At 43.6% G+C, this 14,993-nt stretch overlaps 1 protein-coding gene across 2 annotated transcripts in view; it reads right to left on the reverse strand.

Annotated features, from left to right (window-relative positions):
- Nucleotides 1-14,993, reverse strand: part of KLHL3 (kelch like family member 3) — a 96,364-nt gene that overhangs the window by 41,990 nt on the left and 39,381 nt on the right. For both annotated transcript variants that reach the window (XM_065873368.1, XM_065873367.1), the window contains one exon: nt 3,263-3,372. In XM_065873368.1, coding sequence (XP_065729440.1) covers nt 3,263-3,372 — 110 coding nt within the window. The remainder of the gene's footprint in view (nt 1-3,262; nt 3,373-14,993) is intronic.

Consider the following 14,993-nt stretch of genomic DNA (forward strand, 5'->3'; position numbering starts at 1 on the left):
AACAAGCAAGCTGCCTGGGCCCAGCCACAGACACTTGAAGTCATCATTAACAGTAAGATACCACATTTCCTCTATTTTAAGATGCATAGTTTTAAGATGCATCGGAAACCTGGCTGCATTTTATAATATACATTGAAAGAAACCTGTGGGCTGCTGGTAGAGAAGTAAGTCATAATATAACTGATACTGTGGTTCAAGTGTAAATTTCGCTGAACACAGGTCATTTGCCGACGCAATTGAATTTTCTGCAACTGTTAACATTAAATCAGTTGGATTTTAACTTAAATGAAGATCCCTGATACTACTTCAAATACACTCAAAAATTTTCACTATATTGCAAGAAAAAGCTATTATGCGTGCAAGCGATTATGCCTATCACACGCAATGTAATTAAAGGGAGTAGAAATCACCAAACCTCTTGGAACAGATCACAGAATTTTCAAAGCCTTAAGGGCTAGCGTTCAAATGACAAACACCTAATTGTCAAAAGCTTCCAGCTATTTAACTTCCAGCAATATGTGAGCAATTAAGGGGGAAAAAAACATATGGGTTTTGCCAAAGAGAAAATGCAGGCCAAACCCTACTATTCATTAATAAGACTCAAAATTACATAGCTAACCTTAAACATACCAAAGGGTTCAAGATCATGAGTAATATACTTTCTGAAAAGCATCACATAACTCTGAAGTTACACATAACTTCTGAGAACCAAATATGATACACAACATCAATAATGTGAAAAATACCTACACTCCAAACTGATTCTACAGAAAGAGGAACCCATATGTAAGCATATGAATAAATGAAAGTCACTATAGACAAGTTTTAAGAGTGTACATCTATTGTCATGTTTCTTTGTTTCTGGAAAGATGCAATTAACATCATGCTTTGTTTCACCATTACCAATGGCAAATCAATACAATTACCATTATCACTGGTACCTCCAAAGAGAGAACTGTGATCATTACAATGATAGCTGCCATTTATTGAGCACCTATCAAACACCGTATTTGATTTTTTTTCACCCATTATCTCTAATCCTCATGACAACTCTATAAGGGAGGCACTCTTAGTATTTCAGTTTTACATGTAAGTAAATTATGGTTCAAAGAAACCAGTGACTTCTCAAGGTCATACGGTCAGTAAGCTGAGTGTGGAACCAGTCCTACCCAAGTCCAAAACCCAAGTGGTTTCCAGGGCACTATACTGCCCCTCCCTACTAACAACCCACCTCCACCCCTGTCCTGGCATAGCACGCATAGATAAGCCCTCACCTAAAACTTACTATGATCTCAGAGAAGGATGGGCCAGGATGAATTTAAGATCGAAGGGTCTCCCTCTCAATCCAACACCCTAAGTTGATTCAAATCCTGCTACTTATGTGCCTGCTTCCATTTTCTCAAACTACACTTGAGGACATGATTAAGCAGACCCTAAACTGGCCAACAGCCCAACATTCACAGAGCCAAATGACTGGTTCATTCCGTCAAATTGTGCCAATTTGGTAGCACAGTCCAGAGAAGAAAGTACACAAGCTTAGCAAGAAGCGAGGAAAGCCTCTCCATTTCTGAGGCTGGGGCAGGAAGGGGCCTGTGGCCTGGCCAGAAGCATTCTTTCCCCTGGAGGTGCTGTTTCACATCAGCTAATGGAAGCAGAGACCTCCCTAAGCCTACGGAAGAGTCCAGCTTGTGCCAGTCACCTTCTGGGGATCCCCCTGAAGTCTCAGGACAGCCCATAGTTCCAACTGACAACTGCTTTTCTTCTTGATCAGACTTTTGCAGGACAACAGGCAGGGGCTTGTGAATTTCACATCCATTCTCTGGACATGTACCTTTGGATGCAGTCTCATCTCCAACATAAAATCCTTCTCAAGGGCTTTTCCTTGAATATTCCCTCAGGAAAGGGCCTCAAGCTTGGATGCTGAGATTGGACTAGGACAATTCAAGAAACATTTACTGAGTATCTCTGAGGCTACAGAGGTGAGTACGGTGTGGTCCCCACCATCAGGGAACTCACAAGTGAGTGGAGGAGGTAAGACCAGCTCAGAACTAACTACAATATAAAGCAGAACAAGGTTAAGTGTTATCCCAGAGGAAAAAGGGATTAATTCCAGATGCACAGTCAATAATCAATTCAGCTAACACTGACTAGGCACCCACTAGGCAGCAGGTACTATACTAGGCATTTTATATACCTTATCCCATTCAATCCCCACAACCACCCTGTGGAACATGTTCTATTACTACCCACACTTTACAAAATGAGGAAGTAGATGGAGAAGCAAAATATCTTGCCCAAGGTCATATAACTGATTTGTAAATACTAGAGATGAGATTTGGACCCCAGTGGCCAACATGGAAGCGTATGTTATTTCCAGTATAGTAGACTGAATCTCCTGGAGTAAAGAAATTCTTCCTGGTAGAAGAAAAATCTGAATTGTTTGGGAATTCAACCAGGTGAAGAGGGAAGTAGAGAATATTCCTAGCATAGGGTCAGAGATGAGGAAGGCTGGGAAGTAGGATAGATCAGCAGTCACAGACCAGCTACAGCAGGGGCAGAAGTCAAGCTTCTAGCACAGAGGAAGAGGTGTGTGGTCAGTGAGTCAGGGGACTGGGGTCAGGAGACCTGGGTCTTAGTCCTGGCTTGGCCACTGAAAAACTGTGTGTGACCTTCAGCAGTTTCTATCCCCTCTCTGGGGCTCGGTTTCCTCATCAGTAAAAATTCCAATTCCCTATCGGAGTAGATGTTCCCCAAAGGTATGCTCTGGCTTAAATGCTCAGTGATACTCACAAGAGGCTGTGTGGGACTGTGGTTAAGACCAGGTGACATGCAAACCAGCTGAGTGACCTTGAACAAGCTAATTAAATCCTCTGAGTCTGTTTCCTCATCTGTAATGTGAGGACAACAGCGATGCCTGCTTCACAGGGCTGAGGTGAAGGCTGAGTGAACTGAAGAACATCAAGCACTTAGCACAGGGCTTGGCAAACGCTTAAGAATGGGAGGCAAAAAAAAAAAAAAGGGAGGCAGCTTTGTCGCCATCATCATCATCATCACCATCACTCCTTCTTTAAAGGGTCCATAAAGTGAATGTAGCAGTCGTGGGCCAGAAAGCCTTTTTTTAAAAAAAAAAAAAAAAAAAGGGACAAAAAAATAAGATCTTTTTTTTTATTTGAAAAAGAGAAAAGGCCTCATTGAACCACAAGTCCTTCCCATGACCACCTCACGAGAGAGGCTCCTGTTTCAAAGAAGGGCCATGTCATACCTTCTCTTCTGAAGAAACGGTCAGCTTGTCACTGGATATCAAGCTGCACACCTGGTCCAGACTTAGGCTAAGAAATTCTTCCCCCAGCATCACCTCTGGAAAGTGCTGCTCTGTTCCAAAAAAAGCAGAAGTTCAGAAAACAAAGTTATAACACACTCCTGCCCTTCCATGAACCAAGGCCATGACAATCTGTGGGATTCAGAGCAGAGTCCTGGGAGCTCTGGGGGAGGCAGGAGGCAGAGAGAAAGGCAGACATCCTGGCTGGAGGGAAACCAGCCTCTTAATTCAGCAGCAAAGGCATCCCCCTGTGTGACCCTCTGTCCTGAACATCATCACAGAGGAAAATGGGGCAGAGAGATGCGCGGTTATATTTTTTCCATGCTCCATGAGATTAATAATGGTGTTGCAGAGAAGCCTCACAGGGGCCTGCCTACTTAATTGAGCTCATTTCCCCTCAAGGCACAGGCTGGCGGAGTTGCAGACGGTGCCCCCTGCAGCTCAGCCAAACAAAAGTGGGTCAGAACTGCTGTGTAGCTCAAAGTCTCTGGGGGTTCTGGTAGGAAGTCAACATTAGAAGGCTGGCAGAAGGGTTCATCCCATCTTGCCCAAGTCAAGCCTGCTACAGTGAGAATCTGGTTCACAAGAAGGCTCAACTAAGCTTTTGTCCAGGTGTGGCACCAACACAGCTGGCACCACCACCACTGGGAACAGTCCACAGCAGCTGAGCCTATAGAGGCTATAAGATGGAGGGGAGTTTGGGGACAACTAGAACAAGATAAAACTCACAGGCCCGAGGACCACACAAGGGAAATGCCAAGGACAATTCCTACCCTGACATTCGCCCAGGCCACCATCCTGCTATTACAGAGGCATTTGCCAGTGAAAGAGCGTGCACTTCAGAAAGAAGGACCTAGATTCAAGTCCCGGCTTTGTCATTTATGAGTTGTGTCTTTGAGCCAATGGCATCACTTCCCTGGGTCTCATTATCCCCATCTGTACAATGGAGGTAAAAACCACGTCTCACTCCCTCCCATGCTCTGATGAGAGAGGAATTGAGAACGTGTTTTGCAAGCTCCTTCAAAGTGAACCAGCCCAACGGCTGACAATTCCTGGTGTAGCAGACTCTAGAGGTCACAGCGTCCTTTGTCATTTGCCCCATACCTTGCTCCCTCCTCGGTTCTCACAACCCTGCACCATCGCCCCAGGAGCATCTGTGCTCCTTGCCCTCCAGGCCTCTCCCCTTCCTTCTGTGGTGGCCCCGCTCTGCCCTGAGAGCTTCTTGGATAATTCCAGAAGCTCCCCACCCCCCACTTGGCCTGGCTGGCTCCTGGAGTGAGATTCTGAGTCCCTCCATGCCTGGGAGGCTGCTGAAACATCAACTCTGCTGCAGCTGCACAATGAAAAGGAAAATCAGAGCATGCTAATCACACTCATCAGCTTCTTAAAAACCAAACAAATGAAGAACTAAGGTTTAAATCATTTTCTTGCAAAAATCATTTTTAACTTTTTATGTTGTAAGAATTTCAGATCCAAAGAATTCCCATATGCCTTTCATCCAGATTCCCTAAATGTTAATACTTTACTCTCAATGACTGAGTTATAAATAATCTTTTCCATCTTTCACTGGACAAAGAGGGCTCCCCACTTTCTCCCCACCAGCCTAAGGATATAACTGAAGCCACTATTAAAGCTCACCCGTCCTGAGGCTCAGGGGATGCTTGTACAAGACAAGACAAATTTAAAAGTCAGATCTTTTACAAACGGAAGCAGCTGTCAAAACATAAGAAGCTGGCCTTACTTCTCTATATGTCAACAGAAAAAAGCCTTTAGTTAAAGCATAGATTTTAAGTATGACATTCAAAACACCTCCCTAACTATGGGAATATTTAAGACTAGATAGTTATTTTTAAAGTGTCCATTCCTAAAGATTTTTAAATAAAAGCAAGTAAACAATTTTTTTTGGACAATGGGAATTCATTCTTGGCCTGGAGGCTTGGAAAGTAACAGGATTCTCCCTATACACTCTTTCTAGCCCAAGAAGTCTTTGGACCAGAGTCTCTCAATGTGTTGGCAACACCCAAGAAACAGCAGAGAGAAAACTGACAAAGTATAGGACAGGGAGGTTCTGTGGACCAGCCTCGGCTGAGCTCACCAGGTGAGTCAGCCTACATCCCTGTGGCCCAGAGCCATACCTGGTCTTCCCACCTTTATCTTTGGTTGACTGAAAAACCTAACATTTGGAGGAGTGAAAAGAACAGGAGGAGGTGAGAAAGTAAAATTCTGAGCTGTAAGGAATTCTTCCTCAGAGCTCAGAAAGCCAAAAGTAGATGAGCTTGGGTTTTGAAAAGGAGGAAAATAGAAGTGCAGTGATGTGTACCCTAGGTGACTTGGTGAACAAACCAGAAGTCCTCAAAGATAAACCAAGGCAGGAAGTAGTCAGCCCCCCACACCTCCCCATCTCTCACACTCTGTGGCATTGCAGGATGTGAATCTGGGTCCCTTCTCTCTGAAGTCAGCTGCTTATTTGCCCATCAGGAACCTCCCACTGAAAACCTTCAGAAATCCTCCCAGGAAGGAGCATCTGGTGGGGAGGAGGCAACAAGGGAGGTATTGGGCAGGAGCTTCTCACCCAGGGCTGGCACCCCGAGATCCAGGAGATTTGCGAGGCATGAACAGGGGGACACAAAGAAGGGGCCCAGACAAAAACTCCTTCCCTTCCCCCTTTGGTCTGAGGACACAGGGCCCAGAGTCTGGGGACCAGAGCCCCCTTTCTGTTAGCAACACTCAAGACACAACAGGACAGAAAAAACAGGAACAGGATACTCTGGCTAACTCAGTTTCCTGGGAGACAGGAGCTCCCCAGAAGACTTTGTACCCAAGTCAGCACTCTTCCCAGCCTCTTCCTGGAAAGAACCCACTATGCTACCAGAAGATACCGCCCTGAGAATCAGCTTCTACCTTTAACACTTGTTTGTTTGTTTGGAGATTTTTTTAAATTTGTTTTGCTTTGCTGTGAATGTATTAAGGGAGAATGTAGTGACAAACTGTGGCTAACAATCAGAAGACCTGGGTTCAAGTCCCAGCTCCACCTCTTACAGTCACTTCTTTCCAGGCTTTGGCTTCATGAATCATAAAATGGGATGGTAATGCCTGACCTCAGTCTCCAGGTTGTTTTGAAGTTCAAAAATGATACTATGTATTAGCCCATTTTGAGATCTATAAGAAACTCTTTAGAAATGAAGGAGGAATATTATGCGCCCATGTTCCTGAGTCACGAAGTCCAGTTCTGTGGGCAGGACTGCTCTCCAACAGAGAAGCGTTTCCGCAGCATCAGAGTCATCCTTTGAGACTGCAGGTCCTGCAGGCAAGGCTGTGGACCTCAAAGGTCTTAAGAGACCCACTCTATTCCACTGAGTTCCACAAACTTTCTAGTGATATAAGTTACTCAATTTCTTCAGATGAGAATACCGAAGGCTTCAGAATTCTCATCTATTAAATAGAGAGAATAATAGCACCTATCTCATAGAGGTGTTATGGGCATTAGATAAGCAAATATATGTAACTCACATTTCCTGAGACCATTGTAAGTGCTCAATAACTCTTCATACATGATGTGCCAAATACAGTGTTTCTTCAAAAATGAAGAAAGCAGAGCCGATGCCTACAAGGAGGCCACTGGCTTACAAAAGGGTAAAACAAGGCACCAGCAACTTCAACCCAAAGTCCACAGGGCCGTGACTGGGAGAGGCACTCCAAGTTAATAAAGGCAGGCAAATTCAGAGCATGACTAGAGAACAGCAATAGCTCAGTCTAGCTAGAGGGTAGGCTGTGTCTTCTTCATTCATCTAACAAATATGTACAGAGCATCCTGTGCCAGGCTCCCAGAGATGCAGGAGAGACAGGCAAGGCTCAATCTTGGGGGACGGGTGAAATATGCAGGGGTGTAGTATCTTTCAACCATGGGCTAGCCCCTTGAAGGGGGACTCTCCAAAATAAACTCTAACTTTTCTTGTCTTTTTGCTTTTTTTTCCTTTAGGGAGGAGTGTAAACAGGAAAAAAGAAAAAGTCAATTAATTAACCATTCTGACTGAGAGTCCCAATTAACCAGGCTTCACTATAAGTAGCAAACACTGTTTAGGATCCAAGTTTTGGAATGGAAATAGTGAGTTGTTTAAGTTATTAGGTATTTAATTTTTCTCTTCATTTGACTAAGTTTTTGCTTATGGAATATAAAGGGAAAACATGATTTAAGAGATTATAATAGCAACAAAAAATCATAACATTAAGAGAAAATGCAGAATACAAATTTATAGATACTGTTTGGTCACAAATATGTAAGTCTAGAATTTCAGGATTAAAAGATAGCTCTTTATTTCCCCTCTGTACTCAAATAAAAAGTATTATTATAAATATTTTAAAAATCCAAGTTTTGGAAACACTGCTTTGGGAAAGATCTCCAGGGTTCTCCCTACTTGCTGCAAATAATAATAAAGCCTTCCTTCTCCAAAAAAAAAAAAAAATCCAAGTTTTGATTAATGAAACATTAATGGATCTGTTCCTGTCCATTTGGATGAGAAATTTTGGAGAAGGGGAGGGGCACCAGACAACTGCAAATCCTTTCCCTGGCAAGCAACACGCGCATATCTTCCCAATGTTGAAAGGATGAGGAAATTGGGTGGCACATTCCTAGGAAAGGGGGCATATTTGGGTCTTTTCAAGGAAGCAGGCCTGGAGAAAGTTAATGGCTCTTCCTAAAAACAGCTGACACTGTACTAGGTATTTTACATATATTATGTCACTTATATCTTCCAAAAGCCCAGCTGAAGTGAATATCAATATCTCCATTTTACAGATGGAGAAAGGGAGGCTTGGAAAGCCTCAGTTATGAGCTTAGTATCATACGGCAGTAAAGTGGTAGAGCCAGGTTTTGAAATTAAGGCTATCTGAATATAATAACAAACATTCTGATAAGTATTATAGTCCTCAAGACAATAAAAACTTGTCCTGAGCAGGCCATTTTGGTAAAATTCAATATAGACATCAGAGCACCCTAAGAATCCCTCTTAGGGATACTGCAGAGAGAGAAAGAAATAGGAACCTAAAGATATTTCTTTAAAAAAAAATCTTAGAGTAGTAGTGTTCTAAACATTTTGGCATCAGACCTGGATTCAAATCTCAGACCCAACCCTTGGATTGAAATCTTTCTCTAATCCACCTGTCTTCCAGGCTAGATGCCGTGATATTCTTCTGTGTTCCCAAAGCCACCCAAATAGGAAATTTAAATGTTCATACTGCTAGTCACCCTGTCCTACCACCTGAGGTCTTCCTCTCATACTGGGACTATGAGTCCCATGAGGGCAGGGTCTGTCTCATTTGAATCTGTCTGTGTGAAGGTGAATCCTCAGTGTCCAGGACAATGTCTGCAGATATTGAGCTCTGCAATTACTGTGCTTCCTTGTCCATTCTTCAGGACTGCCTAGGGCTCAGGCAACCTCTCAAGCAAGTCCCAAGTCCGTTTCTCCCTCTTGAATGGATGAAATAAACCTAAGCCTTTGATCAGGTTCAACTAAACTACAAGCCCAGACAATAACCCATCTATGACTTCTTTGACCTGCAGGGACAAAATGAACCCAGTTATTCCAGGGCCAGTGGCCCCAGCATAAAAGGTATGAGTGCCTCTGAATGGAACCACTGATCATGCCCCCAGGAATGAATGGCTGACACAGGTGGACACACAAACAGAATCAAAACATTTTAGCAGGGTAAAAAAAGAAAACAGCTGATTTAAATTTCTCTCTCCATTATCCTATTTTGGGAGGGCAGAGGTAAGCTTTCTTGAATCAATATTTGGCTTTCAAGGCCCACAGTTTCCTTGCTCCAGGGAGAAGGCTCAGCTCCCACAGAGAAGTAACACAGATCTACCTTGACCTTTTCCCACAAGGGGTCACGACCACCAGCCCTCAGACTCTAAATTTCACTGACTCCACTCTCCCAGGGATGGTGGGATACAAGCTCTCTTTCCACGTTGACCTAATTCCAGAAGTATATATGTTGTATCTCCCCTTTCTCTCTATCACACACACACACAGAGCAAAGGGCTATATCAAAACTACCCAGTTATCAGTGCTACTGATTCAACAACAACAAAGTTCCCTGTTCTCCAGAGTATGGAAGGAACAGGGAAGTTTCCTAAAATCCCAACAAGGAGAACAACTAACAACAAAAAATACCTGCATCTGCACTAATACTTCACTTGCCACCTTCAAGGTAGAAGCAGAGGTAGGAGTGAGGCAACCGCCATGGACAGAGAGGCTGAACTGGCCTGGGAAGATGTGAAAATAAACAGTGGGCTCAGAGCACAGGCCCTGGAGACAGCCTCATCATGAATCTTGGCATTGCCACTCACAAACTATGTGATCTGGAGCAAGTTACTAAACTTCTCTGGGGCTTCCATTTCTTCATCTATAAGTTGGGAAAGTAATAACTACTTCTGATAGTTATGTGGCCTCTTATAGTTATGAAGTGTGTAGCACCATGCCTGGCACCTTGCAAGTGTTCAGAAAAGGTAGAAACTCCCACCATGATCATCACCACCATTATTACTTTATGATGCCAAGTTGGAGGCAGCAATTTCACAAGATGACCCTCAGTGAGTCAGAGGTTCGTGTGTTTTAAAATGCTTTGTCAAAGTTTTTTGCTGCCCTTAGTTTAATTACTTCATTCCATGGTCTCAAATGACTCCATCAATCGAAAAAAAAAGGCCATTTCTCTCCACAAACACGTGAAATTCGATGGCTTTTCCATCCCATGGCTGGAGGGTTTCAGCTCAGCTTTGGCAGACTGATGTGAACAAAATGTCCAAAGAATTTTAATTGCCATTTCATTAACAGGGTCCCATTAATATCCCTCCCAACCAGCTCTGCTGATGGTCCAGTGCATGGCCATCCAATTACCAAATAACAAAGTCCCCATAAACCTGGGCCCAAGCCTCTGAAGTTAAATATTAAGCAGTCCCTGGAAACAATAACAGTGAGATATAAGAAGTCGCAGGATACAAAATTAATACACAGAAATCTCCTGCATTCTTATACACTAACAACAAAAGATCAGAAAGACAAATTAAGGAAACAATTCCATTTACCATTGCAACAAAAAGACTAAACTACCTAGGAATAAACCTACCTAGGGAGACAAAAAGTTTTCTTATGCAGAAAACTATAAGATACTGATGAAAGAAATCAAAGATGACAAAAACAGATGGCGAGATATGCCATGTTCTTGGATTGGAAGAATCAATACTGTGAAAATGACTACACCACCCAAAGCAATTTACAGATTCAAATGCAATCCCTATCAAATTACCAATGGCATTTTTCATAGAATTAGAACAAAAAATTTTACAATTTGTATGGAAACACAGAAGACTCCGAATAGCCAAAGCTATCTTGAGAAAGGAAAATAGAGCTGGAAGAATCAGGCTCCCTGACTTCAGACTATACTACAAAGCTACAGTAATCAAGACAATATGGTACTGGCACAAAAACAAAAATACAGATCAATGGAACAGGATAGAAAGTCCAGAGATAAACCCACACACATATGGTCGCCTAATTTATGACAAAGGAGGCCAGAATATACAATGGAGCAAAGACAGCCTCTTCAATAAGTGGTGCTGGGAAAACTGAACAGCTACATGTAAAAGAATGAAATTAGAACACTCCCTAACACCACACACAAAAATAAACTCAAAGTGGATTAAAGACCTAAATGGAAGGCCAGACACTATAAAACTCTTAGAGGAAAACACAGGCAGAACACTCTATGACATAAATTGCAGCAAGATCTTTTTTGACCCACCTCCTAGACTAATGAGAATAAAAACAAACAAATGGGAGCTAATTAAACTTAAAAGCTTTTGCACATCAAAGGAAATCATAAACAAGATGAAAAGACAACCTTCAGAATGGGAGAAAATATTTGCAAATGAAGCAAGTGACAAAGGATTAACCTCCAAAAATATACAAACAGCTTATGCAGTTCAATATCAAAAAAACAAGCAACCCAATCAAAAAATGGGCATAAGATCCAGACAGACATTTCTCCAAAGAAGACATACAGATGGCCAAGAGGCACATGAAAAGATGCTCAACATCACTAATTATTAGAGAAATGCAAATCAAAACTATAATGAGGGGCTTCCCTGAGGGCGCAGTGGTTGAGAGTCCCCCTGCCGATGCAGGGGACATGGGTTTGTGCCCCAGTCTGGGAGGACCCCACATGCCGGGGAGCGGCTGGGCCCGTGAGCCATGGCCGCTGAGCCTGCACGTCTGGAGCCTGTGCTCCACAACGGGAGAGGCCACAACAGTGAGAGACCCGCGTACAGCAAAAAAAAAAAGCTACAATGAGGTATCACCTCACACTGGTCAGAATGGCCATCATCACAAAATCTACAAACAATAAATGCTGGAGAGGGTGTGGAGAAAAAGGAACCTTCTTTCACTGTTGGTGGGAATGTAAATTGATACAGCCATTGTGGCAAACAGTATGGAGCATCCTTAAAAAGCTAAAAATAGAATTACCATACGACCCAGCAATCCCACAACTGGGCATATACCCAGAGAAAACCATAATTCAAAAAGACACATGCACCCCAGTGTACATTGCAGTACTATTTATAATAGCCAGGACATGGAAACAACCTAAATGTCCATCGACAGATGTGGTACATATATATACAATGGAATATCACACAGCCATAAAAAGGAACGAAACTGGGTCATTTGTAGAGACGTGGATGGACCTAGAGACTGTCATACAGAGTGAAGTCAGTCAGAAAGAGAAAAACAAATATCGGATATTAATGCATACTTGGAATCTGAAAAAATTGGTATAGATAATCTTGTTTACAAAGCAGAAATAGAGACACAGATGTAGAGAACAAACATATGGATACCAAGGGGGAGGGGGTGGGAGGAATTGGGAGATTGGAATTGACATATATACACTATTGATACTATGTATAAAATAGATAACTAATGAGAACCTGCTGTATAGCACAGGGACCTCTACTCAATGCTCTGTGGTGACCTAAGTGGGAAGGAAGTCCAAAAAAGAGGGGATATGTGTATACATATAGCTGATTCACTTTGCTGTACAGTAGAAACTAACACAACATTGTAAAGCAACTATACTCCCATAAAAAATTTTTTAAAAAGAAAAAGAAACAGGCTGTGCAAAACACTAGGGTCCTTTTCCCAGTTACCCAGGAGAACTATGATACCATCAGCTGGGGGCAAGGGTCTGAGCAGTCAGCTTCTAACTATGGGACTCACCCTCCCCCAGCCCAGAATAATATATATCACAGCAAAAATCTGGGGGCATAACCCTGAAGGGGAAACTGGACCCAGAGGAAGCAGAAGGGACTGCCACAGCAGGAAGAAAAAGGCCCATTCCAAACAGGAAATCAAATAGGGTGGAAAGAGGTCGTGCTCCAGCCCGGCAGAGGCATGCTGTGTCCACCTTCGCCAGGGGTATGAAGACTTATCAGAAGGCCATCGTCGACCTTAAAAGTAGTTCCTCTTTTAGACAGCAATTTGGCAGTATCTTTTTTTAATGCTCACTCTCTTTCAGCTACTTTACGCTGCTAAGATGGTACCCTACAGGTACAAGCTCACTCTTACTTACAAAGCAGCAAGTTTACTCCAAAATATTACATAAAGTAATTCTTGCTAAAGCATTTTATGTAAAAGAAAAAAACTGGTAACATTAATGTTCATCAAGAGAGGACTACTTAAATAAATTGTAGTTCATTACAGTTCATCCCTACGATGCAGTAGACAAAAAGAGTAAGATGTAGCCATACACAAGGGTCTGCCAAGAACCCCAAGATATTGTACTAAGTAAAAAAAAAATTTTTTTTAAGTATAATGAGTACAAAAGGCTTCTATTTGTGTAAGTTAAAAAGCGTAACATATACATATTTTGTAGGGATACCCAAGAGAGTGCCCTACTCCCTTAAGAGGGCCTGGGAGAAGATCAGCTGAGCATTTGCCTTGTGTCCTGTTTGAAACTTTTATCACGGGTACAAGTTGCTTTTATTGAATACATTCGCTAAAGTTTTAAAATAATGGTATAGAAATATGTCTGCTGACACGGAAAGTTGTTCAGAATATACTGCTAAGATTTTTTTAGGCTGGAAAACATACACGTGGAATGAAAAAGACTGGGAAAGCTATACACCAGGGTGCTGCCCGTGACTCCCACTGGGTAGGATTGTGGTGCTTTTCCTGCTCTTTCTGCCTGTTGGCTGCTTCTGTAATAATCACAGGTGGTTTTGTATTAAGATAGTAATAACAATAGCAATAATAACAAAAAGAAAGCTCATCTTAGAGAAGGAAGAGGAACAGAATTGAGGCACAGCTTGGGGCTATGGACAGGTGAAGGCAGAGGCCAGCTGGCCAGAGACTAGGGCAGAGGGGGGAGGCAGGACATACCCAGCTGTGTATCTGCATACAGAGAAACCACAATCAGAAGCTCTGGAAATGGTCCTCCTCCCCCAAAGTGCAAGCAGTCTGCAGCAGGGGCAGTGGTGGTGACCCAAGGAGTCCCATCTCTCCGCCAGGTCCCAGCTCTGAGGCTCTCTTACTACAGATGGTGTGAGTGGCAGGGAGGCTCCAGAGCACGGCCCTGGGTGGCACCTACTTCTGCAGGGGGCTCACCTCCCTGTCCCCCTGACCCCAAAACCATCCTGGAAACAAGGCAGGATGAACTACCCCATCAGAGAGAGAAGAAAACAGGCCTAGGGCCACTCAGCTCCAAAGTGTTGGCTGGTGTGACCCCTGGTTCTGATCTGGAAGGTCTCCTCGTAGTCTGTAGGCTAAAATACCTCCTAACTCGAGGCATCGGGCCAGGGAAGCCTGTGACCGCAGGGGCTGACGCTGACCCTTGTGTGTGACTCTGGCCAGTACCCACACCCCCACAGTTAAAATGGGACGAGGTGGCTGCTCTGTCTCAGCAGGCAGCAATGGCAGAGCCGCCAGGTTCCAACTCAAGTCAATCGGTGCAAGATCAAAGACACAAAGCAGGCCCACAGCAGTGGGTGGGTGCAAGGGAGTGAGCACAAATAATCATTTTTTATTTCCTTCTCTAAGCACTGCACCGTGTGAAGTCTTACCTTCACACTGCTTCTTCTGTCTTCTCATCACGGTCTCATCAACCTCTGCGTTACCACACTACCTTAAAAATATGATTTTTATTTTCCCTGCTGTGCACAGCTGATGGCTGCAAAGAAAACTATCCAGGAGCTGGTCCCAGGCTCCACAGAAGGCCTGAACGACAGGCAGAAGGCTCTCAGCCCTAAGTCACGCTGACTGAGACAGGGAAAGGAGGAGGACTCATGCGTGCAGTGAGGGGGCTGCCTCCACGTGCTCCTGGGAGGCAGCTTCCCAAGGGGGAGGAGAAGATATCCACGTCTCACTTCTCCACCCCAAGATGACTAAACACCCCACATCTAGCAGAGACAGCTGGCCGTCTGTCTACACTACTTGGTTGTTGGGATTTGGTAATTGCATGGCACAGACTTCAAGGCTCACACTTCCGATGGAAGATGCCAGCTCTAGCCACCAACACTCCACAGTTACTGATTCACAGAGCCACCCTACGTCCAAACTGGACCTGGAAGCCACAGAATGTAGCAGTTAAAAACATGGCTCTGGAGTAAACACTGTCTGGG

Source organism: Phocoena phocoena, chromosome 3, assembly GCF_963924675.1.
Source record: "Phocoena phocoena chromosome 3, mPhoPho1.1, whole genome shotgun sequence".
NCBI classification, from domain to species: domain Eukaryota; kingdom Metazoa; phylum Chordata; class Mammalia; order Artiodactyla; family Phocoenidae; genus Phocoena; species Phocoena phocoena.